Genomic DNA, 19294 nt, shown 5'->3' on the forward strand with positions numbered 1-19294 from the left:
TGAGAGCAGTCTCAGTACTATGGTATGGTCTAAATCCTGACTGAAAATCCTCGCAGATACCATTTCTTTCTAAAAAGGAACATAGTTGTGAGGATACCACCTTTTCTAGTATCTTTGACAGAAAAGATACTATCAGGATTTATCAGATACTAGACACGTGACTTTCAAATGAAAGATGGGTATCAAAGAGCACACCCAGGTTCCTAACCAACGATGAAGACTCGACAGAGCAGCCATCAAGTGTTAGACAGTATTCTAGGTTATTACTTGAGGAAGTTTTTTGTCCAATAATTAGAATCTCTGTTTTTTTAGAATTTAGTAGTAGGAAATTACTAGTCATCCAGCTGTGTATATCAGCTATGCATTCCATTAATTTTGTGAATTGGTTTTTCGTCAGAGCGTGAAGAAATATAGAGCTGAGTATCATCAGCATAACAGTGAAAACTAATTCCATGCTTCCTAATGATATCTCCCAAGGGTAGCATGTACAGAGTGAACAGCAACGGTCCTAGTACTGAGCCTTGTGGTACACCATACTGAACTTGTGATCGATAAGACATCTCTTCATTTACTGCTACAAACTGATAACGGTCAGATAAGTATGATTTAAACCATGCTAATGCAATTCCACTAATGCCAACATCATTTTCGAGTCTATTTAAAAAAATGTTGTTGCCAATAGTATGAAATGCAGCACTAAGATCGAGCAACACTAATAGCGAGATACAACCACGATCGGATGATAAGAGCAAATCATTTGTAACTCTAATGAGAGCAGTCTCAGTACTATGGTATGGTCTAAACTGTACTGAGCCTTGTGGTACACCATACTGAACTTGTGATCGATAAGACATCTCTTCATTTACTGCTACAAACTGATAACGGTCAGATAAGTATGATTTAAACCATGCTAATGCAATTCCACTAATGACAACATCATTTTCGAGTCTATTTATAAAAATGTTGTTGCCAATAGTATGAAATGCAGCACTAAAATCAATTAACACGAATAGCGAGATACAACCATGATCGGATGATAAGAGCAAATCATTTGTAACTCTAATGAGAGCAGTCTCAGTACTATGGTATAGTCTAAATCCTGACTGAAAATCCTCACAGAGACCATTTCTTTCTAAAAAGGAACATAGTTGTGAGGATACCACCTTTTCTAGTATCTTTGACAGAAAAGATACTATGAGGATTTATCAGATACTAGACACGTGACTTTCAAATGAAAGATGGGTATCAAAGAGCACACCCAGGTTCCTAACCAACGATGAAGACTCGACAGAGCAGCCATCAAGTGTTAGACAGTATTCTAGGTTATTACTTGAGGAAGTTTTTTGTCCAATAATTAGAATCTCTGTTTTTTTAGAATTTAGTAGTAGGAAATTACTAGTCATCCAGCTTTTTATATCAGCTATGCATTCCATTAATTTTGTGAATTGGTTTTTCGTCAGAGCGTGAAGAAATATAGAGCTGAGTATCATCAGCATAAGAGTGAAAACTAATTCCATGCTTCCTAATGATATCTCCCAAGGGTAGCATGTACAGAGTGAACAGCAACGGTCCTAGTACTGAGCCTTGTGGTACACCATACTGAACTTGTGATCGATAAGACATCTCTTCATTTACTGCTACAAACTGATAACGGTCAGATAAGTATGATTTAAACCATGCTAATGCAATTCCACTAATGCCAACATCATTTTCGAGTCTATTTAAAAAAATGTTGTTGCCAATAGTATGAAATGCAGCACTAAGATCGAGTAACACTAATAGCGAGATACAACCATGATCGGATGATAAGAGCAAATCATTTGTAACTCTAATGAGAGCAGTCTCAGTACTATGGTATGGTCTAAACAGTACTGAGCCTTGTGGTACACCATACTGAACTTGTGATCGATAAGACATCTCTTCATTTACTGCTACAAACTGATAACGGTCAGATAAGTATGATTTAAACCATGCTAATGCAATTCCACTAATGCCAACATCATTTTCGAGTCTATTTAAAAAAATGTTGTTGCCAATAGTATGAAATGCAGCACTAAGATCGAGTAACACTAATAGCGAGATACAACTACGATCGGATGATAAGAGCAAATCATTTGTAACTCTAATGAGAGCAGTCTCAGTACTATGGTATGGTCTAAACTGTACTGAGCCTTGTGGTACACCATACTGAACTTGTGATCGATAAGACATCTCTTCATTTACTGCTACAAACTGATAACGGTCAGATAAGTATGATTTAAACCATGCTAATGCAATTCCACTAATGCCAACATCATTTTCGAGTCTATTTAAAAAAATGTTGTTGCCAATAGTATGAAATGCAGCACTAAGATCGAGTAACACTAATAGTGAGATACAACCACGATCGGATGATAAGAGCAAATCATTTGTAACTCTAATGAGAGCAGTCTCAGTACTATGGTATGGTCTAAATCCTGACTGAAAATCCTCGCAGATACCATTTCTTTCTAAAAAGGAACATAGTTGTGAGGATACCACCTTTTCTAGTATCTTTGACAGAAAATATACTATCAGGATTTATCAGATACTAGACACGTGACTTTCAAATGAAAGATGGGTATCAAAGAGCACACCCAGGTTCCTAACCAACGATGAAGACTTGACACAGCAGCCATCAAGTGTTAGACAGTATTCTAGGTTATTACTTGAGGAAGTTTTTTGTCCAATAATTAGAATCTCTGTTTTTTTAGAATTTAGTAGTAGGAAATTACTAGTCATCCAGCTTTGTATATCAGCTATGCATTCCATTAATTTTGTGAATTGGTTTTTCGTCAGAGCGTGAAGAAATATAGAGCTGAGTATCATCAGCATAACAGTGAAAACTAATTCCATGCTTCCTAATGATATCTCCCAAGGGTAGCATGTACAGAGTGAACAGCAACGGTCCTAGTACTGAGCCTTGTGGTACACCATACTGAACTTGTGATCGATAAGACATCTCTTCATTTACTGCTACAAACTGATAACGGTCAGATAAGTATGATTTAAACCATGCTAATGCAATTCCACTAATGCCAACATCATTTTCGAGTCTATTTAAAAAAATGTTGTTGCCAATAGTATGAAATGCAGCACTAAGATCGAGCAACACTAATAGCGAGATACAACCACGATCGGATGATAAGAGCAAATCATTTGTACCTCTAATGAGAGCAGTCTCAGTACTATGGTATGGTCTAAACTGTACTGAGCCTTGTGGTACACCATACTGAACTTGTGATCGATAAGACATCTCTTCATTTACTGCTACAAACTGATAACGGTCAGATAAGTATGATTTAAACCATGCTAATGCAATTCCACTAATGCCAACATCATTTTCGAGTCTATTTAAAAAAATGTTGTTGCCAATAGTATGAAATGCAGCACTAAGATCGAGTAACACTAATAGCGAGATACAACCACGATTGGATGATAAGAGCAAATCATTTGTAACTCTAATGAGAGCAGTCTCAGTACTATGGTATGGTCTAAATCCTGACTGAAAATCCTCGCAGATACCATTTCTTTCTAAAAAGGAACATAGTTGTGAGGATACCACCTTTTCTAGTATCTTTGACAGAAAAGATACTATCAGGATTTATCAGATACTAGACACGTGACTTTCAAATGAAAGATGGGTATCAAAGAGCACACCCAGGTTCCTAACCAACGATGAAGACTCGACAGAGCAGCCATCTAGTGTTAGACAGTATTCTAGGTTATTACTTGAGGAAGTTTTTTGTCCAATAATTAGAATCTCTGTTTTTTTAGAATTTAGTAGTAGGAAATTACTAGTCATCCAGCTTTTTATATCAGCTATGCATTCCATTAATTTTGTGAATTGGTTTTTCGTCAGAGCGTGAAGAAATATAGAGCTGAGTATCATCAGCATAACAGTGAAAACTAATTCCATGCTTCCTAATGATATCTCCCAAGGGTAGCATGTACAGAGTGAACAGCAACGGTCCTAGTACTGAGCCTTGTGGTACACCATACTGAACTTGTGATCGATAAGACATCTCTTCATTTACTGCTACAAACTGATAACGGTCAGATAAGTATGATTTAAACCATGCTAATGCAATTCCACTAATGCCAACATCATTTTCGAGTCTATTTAAAAAAAATTTGTTGCCAATAGTATGAAATGCAGCACTAAGATCGAGTAACACTAATAGCGAGATACAACCACGATCGGATGATAAGAGCAAATCATTTGTACCTCTAATGAGAGCAGTCTCAGTACTATGGTATGGTCTAAACTGTACTGAGCCTTGTGGTACACCATACTGAACTTGTGATCGATAAGACATCTCTTCATTTACTGCTACAAACTGATAACGGTCAGATAAGTATGATTTAAACCATGTTAATGCAATTCCACTAATGCCAACATCATTTTCGAGTCTATTTAAAAAAATGTTGTTGCCAATAGTATGAAATGCAGCACTAAAATCGATTAACACTAATAGCGAGATACAACCACGATCGGATGATAAGAGCAAATCATTTGTAACTCTAATGAGAGCAGTCTCAGTACTATGGTATAGTCTAAATCCTGACTGAAAATCCTCGCAGAGACCATTTCTTTCTAAAAAGGAACATAGTTGTGAGGATACTACCTTTTCTAGTATCTTTGACAGAAAAGATACTATCAGGATTTATCAGATACTAGACACGTGACTTTCAAATGAAAGATGGGTATCAAAGAGCACACCCAGGTTCCTAACCAACAATGAAGACTCGACAGAGCAGCTATCAAGTGTTAGACAGTATTCTAGGTTATTACTTGAGGAAGTTTTTTGTCCAATAATTAGAATCTCTGTTTTTTTAGAATTTAGTAGTAGGAAATTACTAGTCATCCAGCTTTTTATATCAGCTATGCATTCCATTAATTTTGTGAATTGGTTTTTCGTCAGAGCGTAAAGAAATATAGAGCTGAGTATCATCAGCATAAGAGTGAAAACTAATTCCATGCTTCCTAATGATATCTCCCAAGGGTAGCATGTACAGAGTGAACAGCAACGGTCCTAGTACTGAGCCTTGTGGTACACCATACTGAACTTATGATCGATAAGACATCTCTTCATTTACTGCTACAAACTGATAACGGTCAGATAAGTATGATTTAAACCATGCTAATGCAATTCCACTAATGCCAACATCATTTTCGAGTCTATTTAAAAAAATGTTGTTGCCAATAGTATGAAATGCAGCACTAAGATCGAGTAACACTAATAGCGAGATACAACCATGATCGGATGATAAGAGCAAATCATTTGTAACTCTAATGAGAGCAGTCTCAGTACTATGGTATGGTCTAAACAGTACTGAGCCTTGTGGTACACCATACTGAACTTGTGATCGATAAGACATCTCTTCATTTACTGCTACAAACTGATAACGTTCAGATAAGTATGATTTAAACCATGCTAATGCAATTCCACTAATGCCAACATCATTTTCGAGTCTATTTAAAAAAATGTTGTTGCCAATAGTATGAAATGCAGCACTAAGATCGAGTAACACTAATAGTGAGATACAACCACGATCGGATGATAAGAGCAAATCATTTGTAACTCTAATGAGAGCAGTCTCAGTACTATGGTATGGTCTAAATCCTGACTGAAAATCCTCGCAGATACCATTTCTTTCTAAAAAGGAACATAGTTGTGAGGATACCACCTTTTCTAGTATCTTTGACAGAAAATATACTATCAGGATTTATCAGATACTAGACACGTGACTTTCAAATGAAAGATGGGTATCAAAGAGCACACCCAGGTTCCTAACCAACGATGAAGACTTGACACAGCAGCCATCAAGTGTTAGACAGTATTCTAGGTTATTACTTGAGGAAGTTTTTTGTCCAATAATTAGAATCTCTGTTTTTTTAGAATTTAGTAGTAGGAAATTACTAGTCATCCAGCTTTTTATATCAGCTATGCATTCCATTAATTTTGTGAATTGGTTTTTCGTCAGAGCGTGAAGAAATATAGAGCTGAGTATCATCAGCATAACAGTGAAAACTAATTCCATGCTTCCTAATGATATCTCCCAAGGGTAGCATGTACAGAGTGAACAGCAACGGTCCTAGTACTGAGCCTTGTGGTACACCATACTGAACTTGTGATCGATAAGACATCTCTTCATTTACTGCTACAAACTGATAACGGTCAGATAAGTATGATTTAAACCATGCTAATGCAATTCCACTAATGCCAACATCATTTTCGAGTCTATTTAAAAAAAATTTGTTGCCAATAGTATGAAATGCAGCACTAAGATCGAGCAACACTAATAGCGAGATACAACCACGATCGGATGATAAGAGCAAATCATTTGTAACTCTAATGAGAGCAGTCTCAGTACTATGGTATGGTCTAAATCCTGACTGAAAATCCTCGCAGATACCATTTCTTTCTAAAAAGGAACATGGTTGTGAGGATACCACCTTTTCTAGTATCTTTGACAGAAAAGATACTATCAGGATTTATCAGATACTAGACACGTGACTTTCAAATGAAAGATGGGTATCAAAGAGCACACCCAGGTTCCTAACCAACGATGAAGACTCGACAGAGCAGCCATCAAGTGTTAGACAGTATTCTAGGTTATTACTTGAGGAAGTTTTTTGTCCAATAATTAGAATCTCTGTTTTTTTAGAATTTAGTAGTAGGAAATTACTAGTCATCCAGCTTTTTATATCAGCTATGCATTCCATTAATTTTGTGAATTGGTTTTTCGTCAGAGCGTGAAGAAATATAGAGCTGAGTATCATCAGCATAACAGTGAAAACTAATTCCATGCTTCCTAATGATATCTCCCAAGGGTAGCATGTACAGAGTGAACAGCAACGGTCCTAGTACTGAGCCTTGTGGTACACCATACTGAACTTGTGATCGATAAGACATCTCTTCATTTACTGCTACAAACTGATAATGGTCAGATAAGTATGATTTAAAGCATGCTAATGCAATTCCACTAATGCCAACATCATTTTCGAGTCTATTTAAAAAAATGTTGTTGCCAATAGTATGAAATGCAGCACTAAGATCGAGTAACACTAATAGCGAGATACAACCACGATCGGATGATAAGAGCAAATCATTTGTACCTCTAATGAGAGCAGTCTCAGTACTATGGTATGGTCTAAACTGTACTGAGCCTTGTGGTACACCATACTGAACTTGTGATCGATAAGACATCTCTTCATTTACTGCTACAAACTGATAACGGTCAGATAAGTATGATTTAAACCATGCTAATGCAATTCCACTAATGCCAACATCATTTTCGAGTCTATTTAAAAAAATGTTGTTGCCAATAGTATGAAATGCAGCACTAAGATCGAGTAACACTAATAACGAGGTACAACCACGATCGGATGATAAGAGCAAATCATTTGTAACTCTAATGAGAGCAGTCTCAGTACTATGGTATGGTCTAAATCCTGACTGAAAATCCTCGCAGATACCATTTCTTTCTAAAAAGGAACATAGTTGTGAGGATACCACCTTTTCTAGTATCTTTGACAGAAAAGATACTATCAGGATTTATCAGATACTAGACACGTGACTTTCAAATGAAAGATGGCTATCAAAGAGCACACCCAGGTTCCTAACCAACGATGAAGACTCGACAGAACAGCCATCAAGTGTTAGACAGTATTCTAGGTTATTACTTGAGGAAGTTTTTTGTCCAATAATTAGAATCTCTGTTTTTTTAGAATTTCGTATTAGGAAATTACTAGTCATCCAGCTTTTTATATCAGCTATGCATTCCATTAATTTTGTGAATTGGTAAGTTTCATCAGGGCGTGAAGAAATATAGAGCTGAGTATCATCAGCATAACAGTGAAAACTAATTCCATGCTTCCTAATGATATCTCCCAAGGGTAGCATGTACAGAGTGAACAGCAACGGTCCTAGTACTGAGCCTTGTGGTACACCATACTGAACTTGTGATCGATAAGACATCTCTTTATTTACTGCTACAAACTGATAACGGTCAGATAAGTATGATTTAAACCATGCTAATGCAATTCCACTAATGCCAACATCATTTTCGAGTCTATTTAAAAAAATGTTGTTGCCAATAGTATGAAATGCAGCACTAAGATCGAGTAACACTAATAGCGAGATACAACCACGATCGGATGATAAGAGCAAATCATTTGTAACTCTAATGAGAGCAGTCTCAGTACTATGGTATGGTCTAAACTGTACTGAGCCTTGTGGTACACCATACTGAACTTGTGATCGATAAGACATCTCTTCATTTACTGCTACAAACTGATAACGGTCAGATAAGTATGATTTAAACCATGCTAATGCAATTCCACTAATGCCAACATCATTTTCGAGTCTATTTAAAAAAATGTTGTTGCCAATAGTATGAAATGCAGCACTAAGATCGAGTAACACTAATAATGAGATACAACCACGATCGGATGATAAGAGCAAATCATTTGCAACTCTAATGAGAGCAGTCTCAGTACTATGGTATGGTCTAAATCCTGACTGAAAATCCTCGCAGATACCATTTCTTTCTTAAAAGGAACATAGTTGTGAGGATACCACCTTTTCTAGTATCTTTGACAGAAAAGATACTATCAGGATTTATCTGATACTAAACACGTGACTTTCAAATGAAAGATGGGTATCAAAGAGCACACCCAGGTTCCTAACCAACGATGAAGACTCGACAGAGCAGCCATCAAGTGTTAGACAGTATTCTAGGTTATTACTTGAGGAAGTTTTTTGTCCAATAATTAGAATCTCTGTTTTTTTAGAATTTAGTAGTAGGAAATTACTAGTCATCCAGCTTTGTATATCAGCTATGCATTCCATTAATTTTGTGAATTGGTTTTTCGTCAGAGCGTGAAGAAACATAGAGCTGAGTATCATCAGCATAACAGTGAAAACTAATTCCATGCTTCCTAATGATATCTCCCAAGGGTAGCATGTACAGAGTGAACAGCAACGGTCCTAGTACTGAGCCTTGTGGTACACCATACTGAATTTTTGATTGATAAGACATCTCTTCATTTACTGCTACAAACTGATAACGGTCAGATAAGTATGATTTAAACCATGCTAATGCAATTCCACTAATGCCAACATCATTTTCGAGTCTATTTAAAAAAATGTTGTTGCCAATAGTATGAAATGCAGCACTAAGATCGAGTAACACTAGCGAGATACAACCACGATCGGATAAAAAGAGCAAATCATTTGTAACTCTAATGAGAGCAGTCTCAGTACTATGGTATGGTCTAAATCCTGACTGAAAATCCTCGCAGATACCATTTCTTTCTAAAAAGGAACATAGTTGTGAGGATACCACCTTTTCTAGTATCTTTGACAGAAAAGATACTATCAGGATTCATCAGATACTAGACACGTGACTTTCAAATGAAAGATGGGTATCAAAGAGCACACCCAGGTTCCTAACCAACGATGAAGACTCGACAGAGCAGCCATCAAGTGTTAGACAGTATTCTAGGTTATTACTTGAGGAAGTTTTTTGTCCAATAATTAGAATCTCTGTTTTTTTAGAATTTAGTAGTAGAAAATTACTAGTCATCCAGCTTTTTATATCAGCTATGCATTCCATTAATTTTGTGAAATGGTTTTTCGTCAGAGCGTGAAGAAATATAGAGCTGAGTATCATCAGCATAACAGTGAAAACTAATTCCATGCTTCCTAATGATATCTCCCAAGGGTAGCATGTACAGAGTGAACAGCAACGGTCCTAGTACTGAGCCTTGTGGTACACCATACTGAACTTGTGATCGATAAGACATCTCTTCATTTACTGCTACAAACTGATAACGGTCAGATAAGTATGATTTAAACCATGCTAATGCAGTTCCACTAATGCCAACATCATTTTCGAGTCTATTTAAAAAAATGTTGTTGCCAATAGTATGAAATGCAGCACTAAGATCGAGTAACACTAATAGCGAGATACAACCACGATCGGATGAAAAGAGCAAATCATTTGTAACTCTAATGAGAGCAGTCTCAGTACTATGGTATGGTCTAAATCCTGACTGAAAATCCTCGCAGATACCATTTCTTTCTAAAAAGGAACATAGTTGTGAGGATACCACCTTTTCTAGTATCTTTAACAGAAAAGATACTATCAGGATTTATCAGATACTAGACACGTGACTTTCAAATGAAAGATGGCTATCAAAGAGCACACCCAGGTTCCTAACCAACGATGAAGACTCGACAGAGCAGCCATCAAGTGTTAGACAGTATTCTAGGTTATTACTTGAGGAAGTTTTTTGTCCAATAATTAGAATCTCTGTTTTTTTTTAATTTAGTAGTAGGAAATTACTAGTCATCCAGCTTTGTATATCAGCTATGCATTCCATTAATTTTGTGAATTGGTTTTTCGTCAGAGCTTGAAGAAACATAGAGCTGAGTATCATCAGCATAACAGTGAAAACTAATTCCATACTTCCTAATGATATCTCCCAAGGGTAGCATGTACAGAGTGAACAGCAACGGTCCTAGTACTGAGCCTTGTGGTACACCATACTGAACTTGTGATTGATAAGACATCTCTTCATTTACTGCTACAAACTGATAACGGTCAGATAAGTATGATTTAAACCATGCTAATGCAATTCCACTAATGCCAACATCATTTTCGAGTCTATTTAAAAAAATGTTGTTGCCAATAGTATGAAATGCAGCACTAAGATCGAGTAACACTAGCGAGATACAACCACGATCGGATGAAAAGAGCAAATCATTTGTAACTCTAATGAGAGCAGTCTCAGTACTATGGTATGGTCTAAATCCTGACTGAAAATCCTTGCAGATACCATTTCTTTCTAAAAAGGAACATAGTTGTGAGGATACCACCTTTTCTAATATCTTTGACAGAAAAGATACTATCAGGATTTATCAGATACTAGACACGTGACTTTCAAATGAAAGATGGGTATCAAAGAGCACACCCAGGTTCCTAACCAACGATGAAGACTCGACAGAGCAGCCATCAAGTGTTAGACAGTATTCTAGGTTATTACTTGAGGAAGTTTTTTGTCCAATAATTAGAATGTCTGTTTTTTTAGAATTTAGTAGTAGAAAATTACTAGTCATCCAGCTTTTTATATCAGCTATGCATTCCATTAATTTTGTGAATTGGTTTTTCGTCAGAGCGTGAAGAAATATAGAGCTGAGTATCATCAGCATAACAGTGAAAACTAATTCCATGCTTCCTAATGATATCTCCCAAGGGTAGCATGTACAGAGTGAACAGCAACGGTCCTAGTACTGAGCCTTGTGGTACACCATACTGAACTTGTGATCGATAAGACATCTCTTCATTTACTGCTACAAACTGATAACGGTCAGATAAGTATGATTTAAACCATGCTAATGCAATTCCACTAATGCCAACATCATTTTCGAGTCTATTTAAAAAAATGTTGTTGCCAATAGTATGAAATGCAGCACTAAGATCGAGTAACACTGATAGCGAGATACAACCACGATCAGATGATAAGAGCCAATAATTTGTAACTCTAATGAGAGCAGTCTCAGTACTATGGTATGGTCTAAATCCTGACTAAAAATACTCGCAGATACCATTTCTTTCTAAAAAGGAACATAGTTGTGAGGATACCACCTTTTCTAGTATCTTTGACAGAAAAGATACTATCAGGATTTATCAGATACTAGACACGTGACTTTCAAATGAAAGATTGGTATCAAAGAGCACACCCAGGTTCCTAACCAACGATGAAGACTCGACAGAGCAGCCATCAAGTGTTAGACAGTATTCTAGGTTATTACTTGAGGAAGTTTTTTGTCCAATAATTAGAATCTCTGTTTTTTTAGAATTTAGTAGTAGGAAATTACTAGTCATCCAGCTTTTTATATCAGCTATGCATTCCGTTAATTTTGTGAATTGGTAAGTTTCGTCAGAGCATGAAGAAATATAGAGCTGAGTATCATCAGCATAACAGTGAAAACTAATTCCATGCTTCCTAATTATATCTCTCAAGGGTAGCATGTACAGAGTGAACAGCAACGGTCCTAGTACTGAGCCTTGTGGTACACCATACTGAACTTGTGATCGATAAGACATCTCTTCATTTACTGCTACAAACTGATAACGGTCAGATAAGTATGATTTAAACCATGCTAATGCAATTCCACTAATGCCAACATCATTTTCGAGTCTATTTAAAAAAATGTTGTTGCCAATAGTATGAAATGCAGCACTAAGATCAAGTAACACTAATAGCGAGATACAACCACGATCGGATGATAAGAGCAAATCATTTGTACCTCTAATGAGAGCAGTCTCAGTACTATGGTATGGTCTAAATCCTGACTGAAAATCCTCGCAGATACCATTTCTTTCTAAAAAGGAACATAGTTGTGAGGATACCACCTTTTCTAGTATCTTTGACAGAAAAGATAGATTTGAGATCAGCCTGTAATTGACTAATTATGTATGATCAATTTGCGTTTTTTTAACAAGCGGTTTAATCATAGCCAGCATAAAAGTTTATCTTTATCTTTATCTGCAGCCAGTACTAACTCTGACAGAAAGTCAGCAAATTCTTTGATAAAGTCTGTATGGTCCCCTGGTGGCCTGTATACAGTAGCCAGCACACATCTCAAACGTGATTTATCATTTACACTATATATTGCTATATTAAGCACTTCAAAAGAATTATACTTGAAACTAGACTTCTTAGTAATTGACCAATCAATTGACTGTTCGCAAAGACCCGCCCACCTTAGTTACTGTCGCTATGTCCGACAAGCTACGCCGTTCTCACGCCACACCAAGTTCTCACGCAGTGAAAAATACATCGCGGAGCAGAGAGGAGACTGACAACACGCTGACAGACAGGACAGTCCAGGTTACTTTTCGGTTACGTTTGATATTAAACATATTAAACAAAGTCTCACCTTTAAAATTTGGTCATTTTTTAAAAAGAAATTTAAACAATAAATACCGTTTTGTGGCTCTTTAATGTGTCGTGACAGATCGCTGTAGAGAGCATCAGTTAAAGCTGCTCGTGAACCGATCATCTCTTCCTTCTAGTTAATTTATAGCCTCAAATAAACATGAACAAACATAAGAAGGAATGTTGTTTTAACCATGGAAAGGCGTCAGTACACTCCGATTTTCAAGTTCAAATCCTCCCATGTTAATCTACTAACTCTCCTGACTGCTTTGTCGGACAAAATGGCGGATGGCGAAGTATGATTGGTCAGATCACCTGTCAATCAAGCTCCCTGCGAAGGGTCAATTCTAAAAATATTACTATAAATTACAGCAACAACTCCCCTTTTGCCTTTCAGACGAGGTTCATGTTTATAACAGTAATCTTGCGGGGTGGTCTCATTTAAGCGCAACGGAGCAACTGTGTCTAAAGTGCTGGAAAAGAGAGAGTTAAAAGTTTCTGTCGTAATATCGAGTTCTTCTAAGATATCTGGGATGCTGTGATGATGAAACTGATCACGAAGATTATTAATAAAGCAATCTTTAGTGGCAGAAGTGATAGGTCTAACATATTTGTAACACGGAGTCAGCTTTGCAGCCTTGGCTAAATTAAGTTTACACGAGACTAGATCTGAGATGTCATCGCTCTGCTGCAGAATTTCAACGGCATCAACATTGTTTCTGTGTGATAATATTAGATCTAGAGTATGATTACTACAATGAGGTCCTGACACGTGTTGTCTAACTCCAATAGAGTTAAGAATGTCTTTAAATGCCAATCCCAATGCATCTTTTTCGTTATCTACATGTATATTAAAATCACCAACAATTAGGACTTTGGATTCTCCCGCTTATATTTTTAGCGCGCCAGGCTACTGCTCGCATGTCGTGGAGCAAACGAAGGTGTTTTTGTTAATCCTGTCGACATTTAGTTGTGAATGGAGCCTCCCACACTGCTTGATCCACGCCCCGGCATTTCTCCTCTTGGGTTTTACTGTTCAGGAAGGGAAAAAATTCCAAAACTTTTAGGATACCGGGTATCAGATTTGCACAATCCATACGCACAACGCTTCGGCATGTTTCCCTCGCTCGAAAGCTTCCCAGAACTCCCACGCCTAGTTACAGTTGCTAAGCCACGATTGGCCTGTGGCGGTTTTCAGGTGTGGCTTAGCGAAGGGTCAATTAGGCTAATAAAGTAATGGATAGTGAGGATAGTAGGAGGATAGTGGCGGGAAATATCAGCCCGACCCGGCCCGCGGGAGTCTCTGTGTGTTCCAGGTCCCTCCAGGATCAAGCAAACGCCGGACGCAGATCCTGCTGAACCTGAGTCGGTGTGTGTGTGCCAGGACAGGTCTAGAAGATCTGGAGTCTCGGTGTGTCCCAGGGCCCTCCAGGATCAAGCAAACGCCGGACGCAGATCCTGCTGAACCTGAGTCGGTGTGTGTGTGCCAGGCCAGGTCTAGAAGATCTGGAGTCTCTGTGTGTTCCAGGTCCCTCCAGGATCAAGCAAACGCCGGACGCAGATCCTGCTGAACCTGAGTCGGTGTGTGTGTGCCAGGACAGGTCTAGAAGATCTGGAGTCTCGGTGTGTCCCAGGGCCCTCCAGGATCAAGCAAACGCCGGACGCAGATCCTGCTGAACCTGAGTCGGTGTGTGTGTGCCAGGCCAGGTCTAGAAGATCTGGAGTCTCTGTGTGTTCCAGGTCCCTCCAGGATCAAGCAAACGCCGGACGCAGATCCTGCTGAACCTGAGTCGGTGTGTGTGTGCCAGGCCAGGTCTAGAAGATCTGGAGTCTCGGTGTGTCCCAGGGCCCTCCAGGATCAAGAGCTGCCGTCTGTGCCAGATCTCTCCAGTTTAGATGACAGTGAGTCATTACTTTGGTTCATGTTATTTCTGCCATCTGTCATTTTCTATGTTCTATTCTTTTTGTTATTACTTTCGATTATAAATATGATTTGACATTAACTGCTTAAAAATCTGAAGATGATATTTGTTGTACTATTTTCATCTTTAATTGTATTGATTAGTAGGTGCTGCTCTAATAGTTATTCATAGAGATGTTTCTAATAATTTGCTATTAATTTTTCTTCATTTTAGAAAAAGCTAAAAAAGGAAGAATATAAATGGACAAATACAGATATTAATTAGAAGATAATAACTGTGTGACTTCTATGTAACGCAGTATATCAGGACTGTGCTTGTAATCTCTCTAGTGTTCTTGGAAATTGGCTGAGCAGGAACATGAACTTAAATACAAAACCTGCTAATTATTATTCATATGTGTCAATGTCAGCCTGTTTCCTGATTTTATTTGTGATCTTCACACTGGTTGGTTCCTCACCTGATCTACACAGGTGTGTTCAGTCTCATGCTGTTGTGTGTTTTTCAGGATCCTTTGACTCTCTTTATGAAGTGGGAAAGAAACTGGCATCGGGATCCCATGGCATTGTCCATGAAGGAGTTCGAAAATCAGATGACACACAAGTATGTTGCTCTTTCTGGATTTTGCCTCTTGTTTCCTTCTGTCTTTCAAGTCCTGACATAAACATCAGTGTTTACAGTGTTTTAAAAAAGATTGTAGACTATCATGTAAACACTATTGGGCCATATCAATAAACAAGAGTCATTTTACAGGGTGTGGGCCGCATCTGGGCCGGAGGAAATTGTTTGTGTCCGTTTTCAGTGTGTGGGCCAGTTTTGGGCCGAGGACCAGCAAGAACTGGGCCAGAATTGAACAAGGATAGGAGGACCAGAGGTGGGACAGACAAATGTTGCTTTTTTTTGTTCAGTTAGCCTTAGCTAATATGATGTAATGCAATATTAAATATATAATACTTCAATGTGTATATAATATAGTGTACTGACTGCTGCTTTGTACATTTAAATCAGGAACGGGCAACCCTTTTTTAGGTCTCCTTTTGAGGTGCAGAGTTTACCTCCAACCCTAATCAAGCACACCTACATCTTTTAACCAAAGTCTTCAGGTTTACTTATAGACCGTTATAGGCTGGTGGGTGTGATGCTGGAGCTGAATCTGCAGGACGGTGGACGCTGAGGGCCAGAGTAGCCCACCACTGCTTTAAATAACGCACAACATGACCTGACTCTCCATTAAACTACTGCATTTCAATTGTGTTTTTTGTTTTACTTTTAGACCAGGACTGGAGAACATCTGGCAACGCGATGTCAAGACTTCTTTTTCTGTTTGCTGAGAGAAAGCTCCACCACATCAGTGATCACATCTCCTTTTCAAGTGTACAAATGCACCGTTTCATACAGCATGTTTGTGTGTTTTGCAGGTCACGACCCCATCTTGCCAAGGGGAAATGACGACAAGGTTCAGCGAGCTAACTCCGCCTGCTGCGTTGTGCCTTCCAGTTTGCCCATCTCAGTAAAAACTGTGAGAGATGTCACATAGCACAACAGGCTTTACGAGTGTACTAATGCACCGTTTCAAACAGCATGTTTGTGTGTTTTGCAGAGTTCCTCAGCCAGTCCAGCCTCCTCGTCCACCAGGTCACGACCCCACCATGCCAAGGGGAAATGGTCCTCGGCACATCTCCGCTGACTGCATCATCTAGGCCTTAGGATGGTTCCACAAAGCATTGACTGCACATACAACATGACTGACTTCAAACTAAAGATTTTACTTTACATAAAGACACTGCAAAAGAAACTGCATCTATTTGTGTCTCATTAGTTAATCCAGGATGGGCCTAAACGTTCTTTAAACTTACAGTTCGTTAAATTTTTATCTTGTAATAAATATTGGAAATGGAGAGCAAATGATTATGAATTCTTCTGATAAATCCCCAGAAATGGTATATATTAAAGACTATCTGCATGCTTTGAATGTAATGATGGAGATGACCCAGAAATAAGAAATGTTGATGTAACAGACGAGGCTGAGACTTTTATGGACGATCTTATAGTTGAACACCTCAACGCAGGGACAACGCAGGGTATTCAGAGTGCTGAACAGCACAAGTGTCTGGGTACTGTCTTAGATTACAAATTGACCTTTTCCCCAAATACTGATGCTTTGTGTAAAAGGGGCAGCAAAGATTGTATTGTTTGCGGAAACTAAGGTCATTTAATTTCTCTTTTTTGTTTTGTTTTGTTTTGACGTTGTTTATATGGGTTTCAAATGACGGGGTGAAATAATAATGACAATAATTGTTTAAAGTATATTTTTTAAATGTATTTATATAATTTTGAGAGGTGAGGTTTTCATTTAGAAATCAACACAAACCTTTTAAACAAATTAGTATTTTGTTAATTTATACATTTACCTTAATTTTATACAAATTTCAAATTTATTTGTCAACTCCTCGAGGTCTGTTTAGCACCATAACCAATCGCTAGCGTTCGCCTTAGCCAAGTCATTCACCGCTAATGGAGCGAGCTGGAAAATCCAACTTTTCCCGAACCCCGTGGGGAGGAGGGCCACAACATCATGGCCACCAACACAGCTCAGCAAAGATTATTCTTGCTACAGCTTTCTGCCGATATTCATGAGGGTGTGCTGTTGTAATTTTGTGGTGATTCAGGGTTATTATAGCATTTGGCCTCTTCAGATCCCAGGGAGGAATAGTGCAATAAAGAGTTAAGATGTCCAAATTAAAGTCCAGGTTCTCCCATTAAGGTTTTATCCTTATTCAAATAGATCTAATTACCCATATAAATATCATATAAATAAAGATATTGGTAAGAAGGCTAGATTACTTTCACATAAATAACTTAGCATAAATTGCTCAATATGATGATGATTTGGACACAGTGAATGGAAACACACAGCAGCCCATATTAAGTGCCATCAGAGGGGATATTTCTTTATTTTGAAATACTGATCATTACACAGTAGATGCAAAAAACACACACTCTGAGACCTGACAGAGAAGAGTGTCTGAGATCTCGACACATCATGTCTGTCTGTTGATCTCTATGGCTATACGCAGCGCTCTCAGATGAAGTGATTCCTCAAGTGTAGGTTGATATTTTAGGCTACGTTCATAACGAGGTCACATTGAAATCTGACGTTCAGTTTGATCTGGCCTACTTTCTTATCTTTCCTGGATTTGGGCCAACACTATGTTGCTGTCTGGGCCGTTTTTATATTTCTGATTTTTTTGTAGGACAAATTCATTGTGAAGAGGTTGCAATGTAACTACTAGTAACACGTTTATGAAGCTTGTTGATGATGTGCTGATGAATATGCCGGAGTGTTTTGTACACACACTTCAGTGTAGGAGTGTAGTTTACTGAGTTGCTGAACTCTTAATGTGTCGATTCCTCAAGTCATTCACTCTTCAACAGCTTTGCTCTTCAAGACTTTGGTAGAAGTGCTTGATGTTTTACCACATCAGTATTTTGGTTTTAGTTCTTTAACACACAAATACACAAGTATACTTTTATTACAAACTACAGCATAAAAAGTTGGTAACACTTAACAATAAGGTTCCATTAGTCAACTACAGTACATTAGTTATTAATTTCATCATTTACTAATACGTTATTAAATAGTTCATCTTAGCTCAGGTCCATTAAATAATATTAACAGATGCAGCTAACAATGAATAATTAAATTTTTATTAACTAACATGAACAAAGATTAATACATTATGTAACAAATGTATTGCTCATTGTAAGTTAATGTTAATGCATTAACTAAAGTTAACTAATGGGACCTTACTGTAAAGTATAAATGTTCTCCAATGACATCAGACTGGTTTAGATCTGGTTTTCTATAGTCTTTGGTTTGTCCAGCTGTTTGTTTGTTTGTTTGTTTGTTTTTTAATTATTCCTTGTGTTATTTGGCTATTCAGTTATTTCTGTGAATATTTCTGTTCTCAGAATTGTAGATTGTTGCTTGAACTGATTCCCTTTGAGCGGCAGCAAAATGAATCAGGCGAGACTGTATTTTGTTAGATGTGTGTGTGTGTGTGTGTGTGTGTGTGTGTGTGTGTGTGTGTGTGTGTGTGTGTGTGTGTGTGTGTGTTAACTAGCAGGGCAGGTGAGTGGTTGAACTCCTTTGAGCTCCAGGACTTTGTTCATCTGAACCTCCAGAGTCTTCCCAGCTTTAGTGATCTTCACATTCCTCATGCAGCCTTTAAACGGTGTGTTTATGGTGAGCCCAAACTGCTTCAGACCCTCTGCAACAAACACACAAACACATCTCTCTCATTTATTCAATTATGTGAATGTTTCTGTCCGCTCAGATGATTTAAACACTAGTTAAATCTATAAAAACTGAAACTTGTAATTGTCTGTTCCTAATTTTGAA

General features: G+C 37.9%; 2 protein-coding genes across 6 annotated transcripts in view; one reads left to right on the forward strand and one right to left on the reverse strand.

Moving 5' to 3' along the window:
- The window catches only part of LOC307168603 (uncharacterized protein), a gene marked incomplete at its 5' end in the record, with an annotated part of 45552 nt that extends 28830 nt beyond the window's left edge, over positions 1-16722 (forward strand). The window contains 5 exons of the mRNA XM_079888732.1: positions 14396-14554; positions 14608-14875; positions 15401-15495; positions 16166-16411; positions 16493-16722. Coding sequence (XP_079744858.1) covers positions 14396-14554; positions 14608-14875; positions 15401-15495; positions 16166-16411; positions 16493-16579 — 855 coding nt within the window. The 3' untranslated portion in view covers positions 16580-16722. The remainder of the gene's footprint in view (positions 1-14395; positions 14555-14607; positions 14876-15400; positions 15496-16165; positions 16412-16492) is intronic.
- A 1234-nt stretch (positions 16723-17956) lies between these two features.
- lama2 (laminin, alpha 2) overlaps positions 17957-19294 on the reverse strand; it is a 250998-nt gene continuing 249660 nt past the window's right edge. For all 5 annotated transcript variants that reach the window (XM_079887440.1, XM_079887439.1, XM_079887438.1 and 2 more), the window contains one exon: positions 17957-19163. In XM_079887440.1, coding sequence (XP_079743566.1) covers positions 19009-19163 — 155 coding nt within the window. In that variant the 3' untranslated portion in view covers positions 17957-19008. The remainder of the gene's footprint in view (positions 19164-19294) is intronic.

Source organism: Squalius cephalus, assembly GCF_949319135.1.
Source record: "Squalius cephalus genome assembly, chromosome: 12".
NCBI classification, from domain to species: domain Eukaryota; kingdom Metazoa; phylum Chordata; class Actinopteri; order Cypriniformes; family Leuciscidae; genus Squalius; species Squalius cephalus.